The sequence below is a fragment of the Micromesistius poutassou genome, assembly GCF_964030765.1.
Source record: "Micromesistius poutassou genome assembly, chromosome: 9".
Taxonomy (NCBI): Eukaryota; Metazoa; Chordata; class Actinopteri; order Gadiformes; family Gadidae; genus Micromesistius; species Micromesistius poutassou.
Window position 1 is genome coordinate 17,203,137 of NC_140279.1, and position 15,000 is coordinate 17,218,136.

General features: G+C 45.9%; 3 protein-coding genes and 1 non-coding gene across 4 annotated transcripts in view; 2 read left to right on the forward strand and 2 right to left on the reverse strand.

The window, feature by feature from the left end:
• AC3HAE_023619 (transfer RNA methionine (anticodon CAU)) overlaps positions 1 to 52 on the reverse strand; it is a 73-nt gene extending 21 nt beyond the window's left edge. The window contains exon 1 of the tRNA in view: positions 1 to 52. This exon is cut by the window's left edge and continues 21 nt beyond it. This is a non-coding gene — a tRNA (tRNA-Met).
• nasp (nuclear autoantigenic sperm protein (histone-binding)) overlaps positions 1 to 5,388 on the forward strand; it is a 5,431-nt gene extending 43 nt beyond the window's left edge. Inside the window, exons 1-14 of the mRNA XM_084473443.1 lie at positions 1 to 450; positions 894 to 932; positions 1,063 to 1,176; positions 1,290 to 1,370; positions 1,784 to 1,887; positions 2,632 to 2,681; positions 2,759 to 2,829; positions 2,937 to 3,010; positions 3,491 to 3,679; positions 3,854 to 4,017; positions 4,368 to 4,457; positions 4,547 to 4,621; positions 4,897 to 5,019; positions 5,264 to 5,388. The exon at positions 1 to 450 is cut by the window's left edge and continues 43 nt beyond it. Of these exons, the coding sequence (XP_084329569.1) occupies positions 413 to 450; positions 894 to 932; positions 1,063 to 1,176; positions 1,290 to 1,370; positions 1,784 to 1,887; positions 2,632 to 2,681; positions 2,759 to 2,829; positions 2,937 to 3,010; positions 3,491 to 3,679; positions 3,854 to 4,017; positions 4,368 to 4,457; positions 4,547 to 4,621; positions 4,897 to 5,019; positions 5,264 to 5,299 (1,248 nt within the window). The 5' untranslated portion in view covers positions 1 to 412 and the 3' untranslated portion in view covers positions 5,300 to 5,388. The remainder of the gene's footprint in view (positions 451 to 893; positions 933 to 1,062; positions 1,177 to 1,289; positions 1,371 to 1,783; positions 1,888 to 2,631; positions 2,682 to 2,758; positions 2,830 to 2,936; positions 3,011 to 3,490; positions 3,680 to 3,853; positions 4,018 to 4,367; positions 4,458 to 4,546; positions 4,622 to 4,896; positions 5,020 to 5,263) is intronic.
• A 1,829-nt stretch (positions 5,389 to 7,217) lies between these two features.
• Positions 7,218 to 10,532, forward strand: LOC311353559 (uncharacterized protein; the record flags this gene model as incomplete). The annotated part of the gene is made up of 4 exons (XM_084473479.1): positions 7,218 to 7,341; positions 7,517 to 7,695; positions 8,569 to 8,682; positions 9,369 to 10,532. 4 exons carry the CDS (start codon positions 7,218 to 7,220, stop codon positions 9,834 to 9,836), a joined length of 885 nt encoding a protein of 294 aa, XP_084329605.1. The 3' UTR covers positions 9,837 to 10,532.
• A 1,191-nt stretch (positions 10,533 to 11,723) lies between these two features.
• The window catches only part of ccdc17 (coiled-coil domain containing 17), a gene marked incomplete at both ends in the record, with an annotated part of 6,716 nt that continues 3,439 nt past the window's right edge, over positions 11,724 to 15,000 (reverse strand). Inside the window, 5 exons of the mRNA XM_084472950.1 lie at positions 11,724 to 11,744; positions 12,670 to 12,756; positions 12,981 to 13,110; positions 13,465 to 13,692; positions 14,584 to 14,767. Of these exons, the coding sequence (XP_084329076.1) occupies positions 11,724 to 11,744; positions 12,670 to 12,756; positions 12,981 to 13,110; positions 13,465 to 13,692; positions 14,584 to 14,767 (650 nt within the window). The remainder of the gene's footprint in view (positions 11,745 to 12,669; positions 12,757 to 12,980; positions 13,111 to 13,464; positions 13,693 to 14,583; positions 14,768 to 15,000) is intronic.

The window sequence follows — 15,000 nt, forward strand, 5'->3', positions numbered from 1 at the left end:
TCACGACCTTCAGATTATGAGACTGACGCGCTGCCTACTGCGCCAACGAGGCTCCGAAAAATAGTATCACGTGTTTCCTTTAAAAAAAAAAAAAAAAAGGAAACACGTGTCACACGTTTTTGAAACAATTAATATTATTTGTGATATTACAAATTATTCAATTGCAGTTGTCGTGCGTTGACATTTACACGACAAAAAACACGTATTCGGTTTTTTTGTCCGCATACAGACTCGACGGCCCCTTTAAATATCATCTCCCGCGCTGCTGATTGAGCGGAAATGGAATCGTTCTCTATTTAAGCGCGCCAACAAAGGCTGGGAAGAAACAAGCAGGACAACAGTGCCCGTCCCGCCTCGCAGTGTTGCATATCCGCTGTTTTCAGTCCCTCTTCGCTCACAAACCAACACAACCATGCCGGAGGAAACATCCACCGCCTCCAGCTCGGCCGGGTAAGTCGCGTTTCTGGGGTTTGATCAGCGTCATGTTGGAGAGGACCGCAAACCAAGGAGCACGGAGCGTTAGCATGTGGCTGTGTTGATCTGCTAACGTTAGCGAGATGATAACAACATGGGTGGTTTTGAGTCGCTGGGGAAGTCAACCAGTTGATGTGGCCGTGGACTCTGGCGCTACCTTAAAGTAGTTCACTAAGCAATAAGTGGCTGAGGACTTTGAGTTGGAGTAATGCGTCTCATGCTAACGTAGCTTGCTACCATTACGCAAACGGTGCCTCCGATACAGAGAGTGCAGGCTGATAAGTGGTGCATGTATAGTATACGGCTCCTAGTGATGAGTGTGGCATGTGCACGGCTCGTAGTATACGGCTCCCAGTGATGAATGTGTATCCAGGTCGGATCATTTTGCCAAAACTAAAACCAAAACCTTTACTCCGCAGCATGGACGAGAAGCCCTGCTCGTCCACCGTTGCAGACAGGTGTGTATTTGTTTTTGTTGACATTTGCGTTTCTTCCACCGGCTCGGTGCTGAAGTTACCCCTGCATTCATTTGTCAATGAAGTTTGCTCGTTTGCTCATTTTGTCTCTTATCTGACTCTCTTTCTGCAGCTCAATCGACGTGACTGAGGAAGCGAAGAAACTGATCGGCACAGGAAACCGTCACCTGGTGATGGGCGATGTGGTTTCAGCCGTCAATGTCTTCCAGGAGGCTTGTGGAATGCTGTAAGGGTTTGAACTGTTGGTATTCATCGGTTTATGTGCGACATGGCTTTGGATCTGTCCATTATAAGTATGAACTTGTGAACTAAATCATATTTTTTATATATGTTCTGTAGGGCTGCGAGGTATGGGGACACTGCAGAAGAGTGTGGAGAGGCCTTCTTCCTCTGTGGGAAGTCTCTACTAGAGTTGGCCAGGTTGGTTAGGTGTACTTTTTATGTTGGTCCAAGCCTACATTGTGTGCATGATCTGTTAAACAGAGGAAACATGTGATTTCTCTAAAACCCTGATATGCATAAATGTTTTAAACACATGTTTTCTTTTCTGTCATTTGCTCTGCATTTTTGCACTATGAATCAACCGTACACTTAACTTCACCTCATTACTTACTACCACTGTTTTAGTTTCTCTTATTACTTAGTTTCTATTTATTGTGAACTATGCTGCTACTTATATATATTTTTTTTTTACATAATTCTACTTTTACTTATCTTTATTTACTTTAACTTGTACTGTTGCTGCTATGTGGCTGTTGAGGAACCAAGCCCAAGAGTTTTACTCTTGTGTACTCGTACAACGAGATGTTATAAAAGTGATTCTGCTTTTCCAGGATGGAGAACACCGTCCTCGGTAACGCGCTAGAGGGAGTCCCACAGTCCGACGAGGAGGAGAAGCCCGTGAGCCAGAACATCGAGAGCTCCAACAACCTGGACGGTTCGTACAACTCATCGTCTCAACACAACGTTAACGTTTTAACAGCAAAACTAAACTGCATTTTCAAAGTGGCCCCTACAGTTTTTAAACCATCTTAAGCTTGTGTTTGGCGTACTGCCCACTGAGTCAGACCTTCCTCCTGGTTCTTCCCCGGAGCAGAGGACACCAGGGATGATCTGCGCAGGCAGGTGTATGAGGCCATGGCCGCAGACAAAGAGCCAGAGGGCTCTGAGTCCACGGCCGAGTCAAAGGTGGCTGCAGAGCTGGAGTCTGGCAGCGCTGTGGCTGAATCCCTAGAGGCTAATGGATCAGGGGAGGGTCCGGGCTCTCCCACCGCGGTGGTTGAGCCGGCTGTTGGTTCGGAGTTGAAGGGTCATGGGGTTGAGCAGATACCAGTCGCTCCGGTGACTGGTGAAGGCGACTCTGCTACTGGCAAGGAGAGCGCTGACAATGACGAGAAGGTGGTTGATGAAGAAGAGGACGAAAATGCAGAGGCTGAGAGCGGAGAAGGCAATATATCTAAACGTAGCGCACTGTTCGGGTGGAATTTTTTTTTTTTTTTTTCACAGTAATCTGGTTTGAGAAAAGATGTGAGACTGATGGTGGTTTGTTTCACATGAGTGACTGGCTGTCTGATTTATTACAGCATTGGCATAGGCCAACTTCACTATGCTGTGTGGTATTATACACTTGTGCCTGCCTATTTGCAAACTTGTACTTATTGTCGTCTCCTGGCTTTCTCAGACGACGACGACGATGACGATGACGACGATGAAGCAAATGCTGACGACCCGGTATGTTCGGTCCTGGTCTCGCTGCAACTTTCATTTGGGGTGAATTTGCTTTGAGACGCGTGTCGTGTATTTAACAGGAGGATGAGGAGGTCGGGAACTTGCAGTTGGCGTGGGAGATGCTGGAGGTGGCTAAATTCATCTACAAAAGGTACGGTCCCTGCTAGGCTTCTGTTAAGGGAACTTGCAGATTTAATAAAATGTTAGCTGCATTGTTTTTTTTTTTTGCCTACAATTGACGATCTGATTTCTTGACAGAAAAGAGAACAAGGAGGATCAGCTTATGGCAGCTCAGGCCTACCTGAAACTGGGCGAAGTCAGTGTAGAGTCCGGTAAGCTCAACATGGCAGTGCTCCTCTTCCAACAGGGTTATGCGCATCAAGTTACTATTTTCAATTCCCCTATAGCCTTAACTTTTTTCCTCTAGATGTCTAAAACTGCACCAGCCACCTGTTATTCCCTAGGTCGGTATGTTTCAACCTGTGGTACATGTGTCTGCAGTAGATGCATGGTACTTCTTGCTTTGTTGGCAAATTTACAGAAATTAAAAAAATATGTATAAGTGATGGTTTTAGGAAATGTAACCTTATGGCTTTATGTCAAAGTGTCATTTTGTGCATTCAATAATTTGTCCATTAATCTGTAGTTGCTAAATGAACACACTGGGAGCATATGCAGAATATGGCCTTCTTGCAGTAATAATCCTGTCTTAACGGTGCGCTGGCACTCTCTGCTCAGCCACCGCATGTCTTTTTACAAATGTTTTCAGCTGTTTACTTGTAAAGTAAAAGGTCGGGGCTCCACTTTCCTAGGAAACTACCCTCAGGCGCTCGAGGACTTCCAGGAGTGCCTGGCCCTGCAGCTGAAGCACCTGCCGCCCCACAGCCGCCTGCTGGCGGAGAGCAACTACCACGTGGCCACGACGCTGTGCTACATGGACGCCTACAGCCAGGCCATCGAACACTACAACAGCGCAATCACGGTCATCGAGAACCGCCTGGGTAACCGTCTGTTCTGCTGTCTTTGAGACTCATGTGCTCACAGAAAAGGGGGGGGGGGGCTCGCTTTGAACGGCGTTGAAACAGAGCAGGGTTACTCTGCTGAAAGACAAAGTGCATGAGTTTGGTTCTTTATTATATATTTTTTTTGTGCCGCTTGCCTTGGGTGTGTTTCAGCCGTGCTGCAGAAGGTGATCGACGCTGCGGAAGGAGCCGACGGAGCGGCGAAGGAGAAGACCGAGCAGGAGGAACTGAGGCAGCTGCTGCCGGAGGTTCAGGAGAAGGTCGCAGACGCCAAGGAGAGCCAGAGAGCGGCCAGTCTGGCCATCAGGCAGGCACTGGTGGGTTGGACGGCTCAACACTGGGGGCCCTTTTTGGCATTTGGTTTCCTGTTGCTGACTCGTCCGTGTCAACAACACTGACACCGATTTGTATTTTTACAAACTGGACATTAGCTCATTAATCAAATCTGATGGCAGAACAGCTCAAATTTGGTTTAATGGGAAGTCTTTCAGTTGTATAATCCTAATTGACTGTAGTGCATTACGTCTTTTATTTGATTGTTGGAGTATGGATGACATTTTGTTAAAAGACTCTTACCAGTCCAATCTTTTAATAAACTTCTATATCTGCAACAAATTGATTACATTACCGTGTACACGTGACTCACCTTTTGACCAATGTCTTCCAGGACGGGGCCTCGACCTCCTCTGGCTTCTCGGGTGAGAATGGTGGCCCCTCCTCGTCATCGTCATCGTCTGCGTTCGCCTCTGCCAGTCAGGTGAGCAGCGTGTTGGTCCCCCTGAATGTTGACCCCATACAACGACAATGTCTCGAGGAAGACTTGACACGCTTGTCTCCGTCCTCCAGATCTCCACAAGGCCTTTCGACGAGGCCTCGTCTTCCAAATCAACCTCAGACATTTCCCATCTGGTCAGGAAAAAGGTATGGGTTACTTCTTGGCTAGCGACACAAGCTCCTTCTACGATAGTTTGGCCGGAAGTGCACAAACTTGTCCACTGGAATACATGGGTAGCAAAATTGCTACAATGCACGCCATTTTTGATTTGGTGTCCTCTGGTTTTGAAGAGTTTAACACGTGACACTGAAACAATACATTCATGAGCATATCAACGCCATTGGACTTGCTCATTTGAGCAACCTGTTTCCTGTATGGGTACACCCAACACTCAGCCTGTCATTATTCTGCGTCTCTACAGAGGAAGACAGACGAGGAGAGCCAAGTAAAGGACGCAGACGCTAAGCAGCCAAAGCAGGAGTCAACGGTTAACGGCAGCGGCAGCAACTCCAGTGCCAACGGCAAAGGAGTCCAGGAGAAGGAGGCACGTTATTGTCTTTAATACGTAGGGCATGCAAGGTTAATGTGGGGACTGACTATTTTTATTTTATTTAAAGTGACAACATTTTGTCAACATGGAAGTTAGTGCTTCTGGCAGTTGGATGATGGTCTGGCAGAAGTTGGCTTCTTTGGTTTGTGAACTTGTATTTCCATCAACTGTTATTGGAGAAATGCTGCAGCTCGTAACAATATCTAATGTTTTCATTCCTGGTTTACTTTCTGTTTAGCCCGCCCAGCCCTCGGCCTCCAAGTCCTCAGAATGAGCAGTCCCTCGTCTGATCTTCAACCTGCACTGAACGTCCGTCGAGATTCCCCTCACCCCCCCCCCCCCCCACACACACACTTGGTTTTGTAAATAAGTTATTTTCACAGATTTGTCTGTCCAGGTTTTGTATACTTGTAGTAAGAAAATAAAGGATATTTGCAAATTCAAATTGTATTTTAGTTGTTTTTGGTACATTGAGGACTTTGGTCCCTAATTTGTTTAACCAACTTGAGGTTAAGATGACGCAGGTTGTTTCATCAAACCTTGTGACATGGTAGCACCCTTATTCACAAGTGTCTCAACGAGGTATTTAAGGAGAAGTGTGCAGAAGTGGAAAGCGGAGATGACTGTATGCTAACCACACTTTGTAAGCTGGCAAATGGCTTAACAAAATCCGGTCCATCATTGCTCAACTCTTAACATAGTGCTTTTTATCTTAAATTCTAGACAGTGAATTGCGCTGTCAAACACTAGGCAGTGTTTGCTTGTTCTGCTTACCTGCACTTTTTAAAGTAAAGAAATTAGCTCATGTGCTGCAGTCATATGCTAAATAGAGCAATATTTTTAGAACCAGAAACCAACCTGTTAATCCAGCCCATTTTAAGATTTTTCTCCCACAACGCTGAACATTTGTTTAAAAATAAAAGGTTGCTTCATGTTCTACCAATAAGGCTAATTGCGGTACTCGCAACAAGCTGTGCAGCATTCTAATGAAGATAGTTGCAGATGCGGCTGCCAACCCTCCCGCAAAATACGGGATCGTTCCGTATTTGGCAACTAAAAGACCTGTCTCGTAATTAACTGATAACGGGACGCACTTTGATCCGTATTTTGGGGTCGTGGAAGAATGACAGCTCTTTTTGGTGATTCTCAGTCACTCGCTCACTTGCGGACTGCGTGCGCACCTCCCATGGCCACACACACAAGCAACAAGAAGCAAGACACTGGCCGTGTCCCAATTCAGGGGCTGCGTCCGTCGAAGACGAAGTACAGAGCTTAGTGGGAAAAGGAATGTGTGGCTAGAGAACATAAGGGACGACGTGTACAAGGCAAATTGTACTGTCTGCCGCCGATTATTTTCAATTAGTCACGGAGGAGTAAATGACGTTAAGCAACATGCTGCTGGTGAAAACCACGAGAAGCAGAGGAGAAGCCAGGCAGCCCTGACACAGTTCCTTGTTCGTCAAGCAACTCCAGAGGCTAACCTGAGAATCTGTTATTTTGCACATTTAAAAAAAAAAAAAATTATTGAATGATAATCTGTTTCTCATGTAGTCTATACCCTAACCATAACCGCACACTTTGGGGGTTTGATACAAAATTTAAACCTGAAATTGAAGGGGTTAGACCCAAAAATGGGGGGTTTGGCACGCGGCCAAGAGGTGTCCCTTATTTGAAACTCTGGGAGTTGGCAACCTTATGTTCGGAACGACTGAATTAGGTTAGGCCAACTATGCTGATTTGAGATAACTCACTTGATGACTTAATACCTCATGGCTACTACTGTAAACAACTTGAGTGAATGATATAATGGCCCACTGGACGTCGTTACAAAGCGATTTAGTACCGGGCCTTGAACCGGGCTTTTTCCTCCAACTCCTAGGCCTATACATTATACAATCGATCAATATGCAACTAAACCACTAAATCATTCACTGTCTTTGCACTTGTTTTGTTTTACAACTTACTACTTGCTATTCCAAATTTTTTATGAATATTACCTTCCTTGGAACAAAAAAAGGGCGGGAACCTCTGCTCTGCATGACGACGTATCTACCTGTACTGTTCAGTTGACGGAGGACTTTATATGGGGGTTTGGCGCCCTCTTGTGTCCAGAGTTGGAACTTGAACCGTCGTCTCTCCCAGCAGCCACCGCGGCTCTCTCTCTCCCTGCTCCACTAACAACATGGACGAAGATGGAGGAGCAGCAACACGTATTCAACGACCTGCGAGAAGTCGAGTCTTTTATAGAGCAAAACGAAGCCGCCACCATGACTAAGTTCGTGGTGTACGGGACGCATGCTTCCTTTTTTGATAACAGTAAGTAACAAGGTTATTTAGCGACGGATATACTGAAGTTACGTTGTAGTGAGTCGTGGCCCGGCTCATGTTTACTAGTTATTTAGTTCTACTAGTCATGTTAACTAGTTCTACTTGTCCTGCACTGTGGGTCGTTTTCCTGATTGTTGACTGATCCAACTAATCCGACACGCAGTGTGGCAGCCGTCGTCCAACACGCGGGTGTTCTGGGAGTGGAGCCGGGGCGAGGGGACCCCGACCATCGCCTTCACCGGCACCCCCTTCATGTTCATCGGGACGAAGGAGATGGGCTGTCACCTGGGGAGGGACATCTCCGAGAGCAAGAAGCGGAAGGAGAAACCCGACGTGTTGAATGTGAGTAGTGCCGTCTTGTGTAGGTCAACACATGGACCCTCCTCTAAGGTTTATTACAGGGTACTTTGATGGCGATCCTAACCCTAACCCCGATCCCCGTCTGGTCACTGACCCTAACCCTAACCCTGTTCCCCGTCTGGTCACTGACCCTAACCCTGATCCCCGTCTGGTGACTGACCCTAACCCTAACCCTGATCCCCGTCTGGTCACTGACCCTAACCCCGATCCCCGTCTGGTCACTGACCCTAACCCCGATCCCCGTCTGGTCACTGACCCTAACCCTGATCCCCGTCTGGTCACTGACCCTAACCCTGATCCCCGTCTGGTGACTGACCCTAACCCCCAACCCATTGAGATGCTTACCTCAGGGTAGAGGAGCATCTAACATCACTAACATTACGGGACATCACTAACTTTTTATCGCTCCTCGTCCGGATAGGAAGTCGGTCATGTTGAACCCAACATGACCGACTTCCTATCCGGACGGGGGACTTCTGAGATAAGTGACTCGATGTGGCTATTGGACAGTGCTTCACCTAAAAGCTATGCTAACGTTACTGCTATGACGAACTAAGGTTATACAACAGCCTCTTTGTATTTGTCATCATATAGGCCTAGCCCCATAAAGCCCCCCCGCTCCATATGCGCCATGCATGCACCCACGTTTGCAAGTGGTCACATTCAGGCACCACCACGACTCGCTTCGGGACAAACACTTAACATTGGTCTCTTGAACCACTTTTGGAGATTGAATGGTTCATTTGAAAGTCCTAACCCGTGTCATCTTTCCTCATGTATAATGCACTGGTGCTTTGTTGATACGCTTTGAGGCGAGCAACATTTGAATGCATTCTCTCCTACAATTCATCGTAGGATAACGCAGGTGCCAGGAAACGAAGAAAACGGAAGAGTGTGCAAGATTGCAAAAAAATCGGCTGTCCTGCGATCCTGACCGTCACCAGAATCGCAGCCTTCCCCCAGTTCAAGGTGAGCCCCCATAGTGATGAACCGTTGGTCATTCTCACTAAATACGCAAAATCACTTTCTCCTTTTCAACATTGTACCATAGCAAACTATCCTAATTCCTCATTGTATCATTCCCACCCCTCATGCGCACTTATTGTATGTCTTACTTACGCCTCGTACCCACTGTACACGTCCGTGGACGGATCTCATTGACTTTACATGGGACGCTCCCGAAATGCATTGTGGGTCCGTCCGTCAAATCGGCTGTCTCTTGCGTCCAAAAGTTGAGAAAAGTTAAACTTTTCAGGCAGCGACGGATCCGTTGGCCAATCAGATCGCGTTATACGCACGTTATACGCAGATTGTGTTTTACCCCATGCGTCGGACACGCCCACTCTCTTCCATCGACGGACGTGTACAGTGGGTATGAGGCGTTAGTTGTACTACTTAGTTGTGTAGGATCTTATCCTAGCTATCTTTGTTGTTTACGGGGAATGGGTTAACCTAGTGATTGTTAGTGCTTGCACTTGGTTCAATGAACATCCTTACTGTACCGACAGCAATATATTGTTGTTTCTCTTCTTCTGACAAATGTATTGTAAGTAGCTTTGGATAAAATCGTCTGCCCTGAATGTAATTGTTAATGTTGTATCAGTGTAGATGACTGTGACTGTGAGATTATTTTACAAATGGTCTTCACGTTCCAGATTGTGGACAATAAGGACCGGACGAAGAGGGCAGCTTCAGCCCGGCTGAAACAGGCCCTGCAGAGGGACCCGGTGATCTGGGAGAACGTTTACATCATCAAGGCTCCGTCGCCCAGCGCCCACGCGGGCCACCCGGTCAACGGGGAGCTCACCTGGTCCCGGAAGACGTTTGTGAGGAAGGAGTGCGCTGATCTCCTGAAGCACCTGACGGAGAAGGTGCACCTGGTGGAGGAGCAGAGGGGGCTGGAGCACATCAAGAAGAAGCTTCTGGACCTCGTGGACGACGTTCAGCCCATGATCCCACTGGAAGCTCGCGTTCCTCTGAGTGACGTTTGTGAGGAAGAGAAACGACCCAAAGGCTCGTCCTCCAGGGTAAAGAACGTGGTCGGCCTGAACACGAATGCAGTCAGCTGTGGGAACACTGAGGTCCAGCTGCAGAGTCACATCGAAAGCACCAATCCAGCCTGAATGAAGGACCAGCCAATAGCCATTCCAGCGGCCTGCCTGCGACCCAGACACCAACAACTAAATACAGATGATCACCATCAATGTCACATTAGGAATATCAAATATTGTATGTATTTTATCTGATATAACTGAATTTGTAATTTGCCAATGTGGCAAATCACTTTCTATTTGTGTTTCCTATAGACCGAGGAGAAAGACACGTTGATGGTTCACACCAACATGGTTGGTTCATGCTCTGATTGTGTTTGATGGAGGTGAATCCAGCTGATGTCCTCCATTTGAATTCCACTCCCAGATGTTTTCCTCAACAGCCGTTCTAGCCACTGTTCCAATACAGTCAATTTGGGATTTAGCCATCATATGGCCATGCGACTAAAGATGCTTCGGTGTATTATTTAATTTCATTAGAGATGGTCTAAAGGTTTGACCCAATTCACACTGCATTCCACCTGCTTGACTACTGGTAATCTTCTGCTCTGAGTTTAAGTGAAGCAATAGGAGAAAATAATTTGAGTCCCTGAGCTGAACAGAATTGAACGCTGATTTAGCGTCTGTGCTATGATGGAGTATGTGTAACATTGTCGTAACGGGTTCTGCAATATGTTGAATGGTATCAGCATTTACTGATACTGGAGAAGTGTCAAAACATCTCCCGTACTGCCATTATCCTGTAACGGTAATAAATGACTTATGTTCTTTGCACTAAAGTTCACCTTTATTTGATTTAACCTTTGTTGTCATCTTTGCCAAATGATTACCGTACTAATTGAATTGCCTTGATATATACAGTATATATATATATATTCAACTCATACCAATGTGCTACATTGAAAATAGTGGAAAAATATGGGTTAAATAATAATTCATATTTTATAATAAATAAAATAATCTCGCAAACAAAATAATTAGAACAAAAATGTAATATATATGTAGAGAAAGAGCGAATACAAGCCACATGGCCTTTCAGCAGTATTTAGATAATCCTAATGACCTAATCAAACCATGTATAACACCAATGAAACCCTATTGAGTAAATCCTATAAGCAAAAAGTGTTGATTTAAGTCTCAGTCCCTATTTGGTCATCCATTTCCTCTGAACTCTGGTTGGCTTCTTCGTTTGGGTCAATTGGACCGGAGAAGCTTTGATTGGCTGTTGCGGGGAACTCATGGCTTAACAAGGACGTTGTTATTTGTATTTGTATTTGTATTTATTTATTTGCACCATAAAAAAACGACAATTACAAAAAACAGAAATTAAAGAAGAATAGTAAGTGCAGGAGAGGTTAAAAAACCCTACATGGGCTTATAAGAAGCACCTCCCCAAGAAATATACACATTCAAAGGATAAATCAACAACAACAACAATAGGAGAAAGCAACACAAATAACAACAAAAAAGGAAGCAATACAAGTGCCATTTTATAGCAGACACTCAAAGAAGTCAGAAATAAAAACATGGGTATGTATAAATATAAAATGATTGTATTTAACTGAGTGTATAAGCATGTAAAGAGATAATGATCCAATGACAAATATACTGGAAAAGAAACTATTAGGAACTTTGATTTAACAGGTAAGCTTTCAGTCCTAACTTAAAAGTATTGAGGGATGAAGATAATTTAACAACATGAAGATGGGAATTCCAAAGTATGGAGCCTCTGTGAGCAAAAGAAAACTGAGTATGAGTAGTGCGGCAAAAAGGGGGATGAAGTTTATCAGTCTGTCTGGTGTTATAAGAATGGACCTGAGAGTTAACTGTAAAGAATTCATGAAAGGATTTGGGCAGCAAGTGGGAAAGTTGAATATATTTATAAGTAAATACACATGATTGAAGTATATTAATATCGTAGACTGACATTATCTGAAGATTCATTTATTGTTGAAGACGTTACTGAGACTGGTACGGGTACTGCATGAGAAGAATCCTGTATTGAGACATGAGAGGGAGACAGCACAGCTTATAATAATTATTTGAATTTATATAGCGCTTTTCTAGACACTCAAAGCGCTTTACAGTGAAGGGGAACCTCACTAACCACCACCAATGTGTAGCACCCACTTGGGTGATGCACGGCAGCCAATTGGCGCCAGAACGCTCACCACACACCAGCTTGAGGTGGAGAGTGAGGGAATTAATGAATGAGCCAATTCTATATATATATATATATATATATATATATATAGGGGGATGATTAGGGGGCCAGATTGAATGAGCCTGGTTGGGCAGTTTTAGCCAGGACACCGGGGGATCCCCTACTCTTTGCGATAAGTGCCCTGGGATCTTTCATGACCTCAGTGAGTCAGGACCTCGGTTTTACGTCTCCTCCGAAGGACGGAGTTGTTATGTTCACTGTTATGTTCTGTTATGTTCACTGTTATGTTCACTGTAGCCAGTGAATCACAGCACAGCACAGGTTCACTGTAGCCAGTGAAGGTAGTCAATTCCAGTCCAATGGTCACTTTCTCTTGCTCACATTCTCCAGTTAGACCAGAATTAACCAATAAATATATATAGGTTTCAAATACAATCGGAATGGTATAAGTTCTAACTGTTTATCCTCACCACCATGGGATGCTCATATTGCCCCGGAGCCCTGGCACCAGGCTGAACTTGTACATCTTCTTCATGTCCGGCCAAACGCAGTAATACCTCCATACGGCCCACCTCAAAACAACATTTATGTTATGTTAGGGCGGGGAAATACAGTATATACATTTAACATCAATGCCATCTTGTGTTCCCCTCGTAGTTGATCATATACCAACCAATATCTGACAATGTTAAAGGTACGGTTCTGCACAATACGGCATTAATATATCGTTAACAACGCTACCTGTGGCACTGAGTCCAGGTCGACTTGACTTATGGCCGGTGTGACTGGCAGGCTGCGCACCGGAACCTTCCAGTAACCCCTGTGGAGCTGAAAACAAAGGAAGTAGTGCTATGTATGGATAGTGTTATATACATTTGAGTTGAATTCCTTTACTTAATAAATTGGAGAAACATCACATAACATAAATAGATAGAATATAGAATAACATCACATTCCGCAGTCTTGTCTTTAGTTACACCTATGGTGGAAAAAAAACAGTATTCTGTCCGTGTTTCAGATGTACCGTGGCCTGGGGTTATGGGGGTTGTTACCTGGTTGTTGAGGTCAAAGAGCTCCAGCCGTGCCCAGCCCAGGGACATCATCTCCTGGCTCCTGGGACCACGGCCCTCCCCTGATCCCTGGACCTCCAGCACCAGGGAGAGGCCCGGGTATGGGCGCAGTCTGCAACGGAGGAGGAGAGAGTCCAGACATCACAGGATGCGAAGTACGATTGTGTTTTTGTGGAACTGCAAACTCAGGGGAAAACAAACCACCTAGATAGATCTGAAAAGCAGGAGATTAAAACTACAAACTCATGTTTTTTATTTGCTATTGTGTGTCAATGTTCAATGCTAGAGTGACACACATGCTAAAGATCACTGACACTCGTTCCCTTTTTTGGCCAAGATGTAAATGTTATATCTCCCTAACCCTAACCCTAGCTATGTATTATTAATTGTTTTAATTCAAAAATGTGAACATCTCTACATACAACAAGTATTAACATTTCAAGTCCAGTCTCTGGTACTAAATGACAAGTGTCCTTTCCTGGGTACTGGCTGCTTGACCAGCAGGGGGGCGTAGCCCCCAGGGGGCAGTTGTTGGGAAAAGGGCATCTCTACCCCCGGTTGGCACAGGACGCAGGGCAAGGGGGCCGGCTGCCCCACCTCCTGCCCCCCCAGGTAGAGAGACGACACCAGACGGAGCATGCGCAGTGTAGCATCGATACCGACCACCATGTCGTAGAAAATGACCAACTCCGCCCTGCAACAAAGCCAAACCATCGTCATTACAACGTCAGAGAATGACGATTTTAACACAAAGACAATATACACTACCGGTACAGTGTGTGTCTATGGATTACCGGGGCCCAGTCCCATTTCTCTCCCCTTAACAAGAACACTTGCTTTGAGTGCCCTTAGCTGCAAGTCAGCTCCCGAGCTGGCTAGCGTTCAAGGGTTGATTTTAAGGGAAAAACAGCACTCCCCCTTGCTCCCTTAAGTATTGGGACACCCTACTCCTTTGTGGGAACGCGCAAAATCTAGGGTTAGGGCTCAAATCTAGGGGAAGGGGGAGAATTGGGACAGGGCCTTAGTCCACCGTTCTGCTGCCTAGTTCTTCTTACAGAGAGACTCGTAGAATGTCAACAAGTCGTCAACGTCCAAAAGGTAAACTAGCATCTTCAGCGTAGTCCACACAACATGTACGTATATTGTTATGACCTCCGAGTGTCTGTAAATGGTGATAATGAGTGGGACGTTGGGCGAGGGCTCAGTCAACAAACCCCGGGTCACTGGGGTCCATCCGCGGTGCGTCCCCGGGGCCGAAGTCACGTCCTTCCACCACGGAGCGGGACCACCACAACTGGCAGAAAATATATATTAAAGTAATCATTCATTCATCAAATCATGTATGTGTATGTGTGTGTGCGCTAACAGCAAGCTCTATGTATTCATATGATTGGGGAATTCATATTGTGTGATTCGATTCAATATATAAATTAAATTGTAAGTGAAAAGTGAAGAACACAAAGGTTGAACGAATGAATGAATGTGAATGAATGTGTGTGGATCGTTTAGCACGCTGAGGTGAACCAGAAGAGCCAGGACCAGGGTATGAGCAGGAGTACTGACCAGGGCGTCTGGTGGTGCGTGCCGGGTGGGGAAAACCGGGTGAGGCGGGAGCTGGGATGGCTGTGGGGGTGGCCGGGGGGCCACGGCCCGGCTCCTCTCTCTGATCTCGTGGCGGAGAGCCTCCACCTCTGCCCTGATGTCCACCATGCGGTAGAGCTGGTCCCTCTGTAGCTCCGCCTCCACCAGAGGGAGGCAGGAGGAGGAGCCTGCATGGACACGCCCACAGAGAGGATGCTCTCAGGGGCACTAGACTTGTGAACAAAGAGACGCCAGACAAGAGCTGAAAGTAAAAAGTGACTGAAGGTGTTCCCAAACTCTTTGGGAACACCTTCAGCTCACTTTTCGTGTCTCTTTGTCAAACTCAGTTGTTGTGACTGTGTGTGGCTTCTCACGTCTCACCCTCTTCATTGATTACTTCACTCCCTGTCCTGTGTGTGTC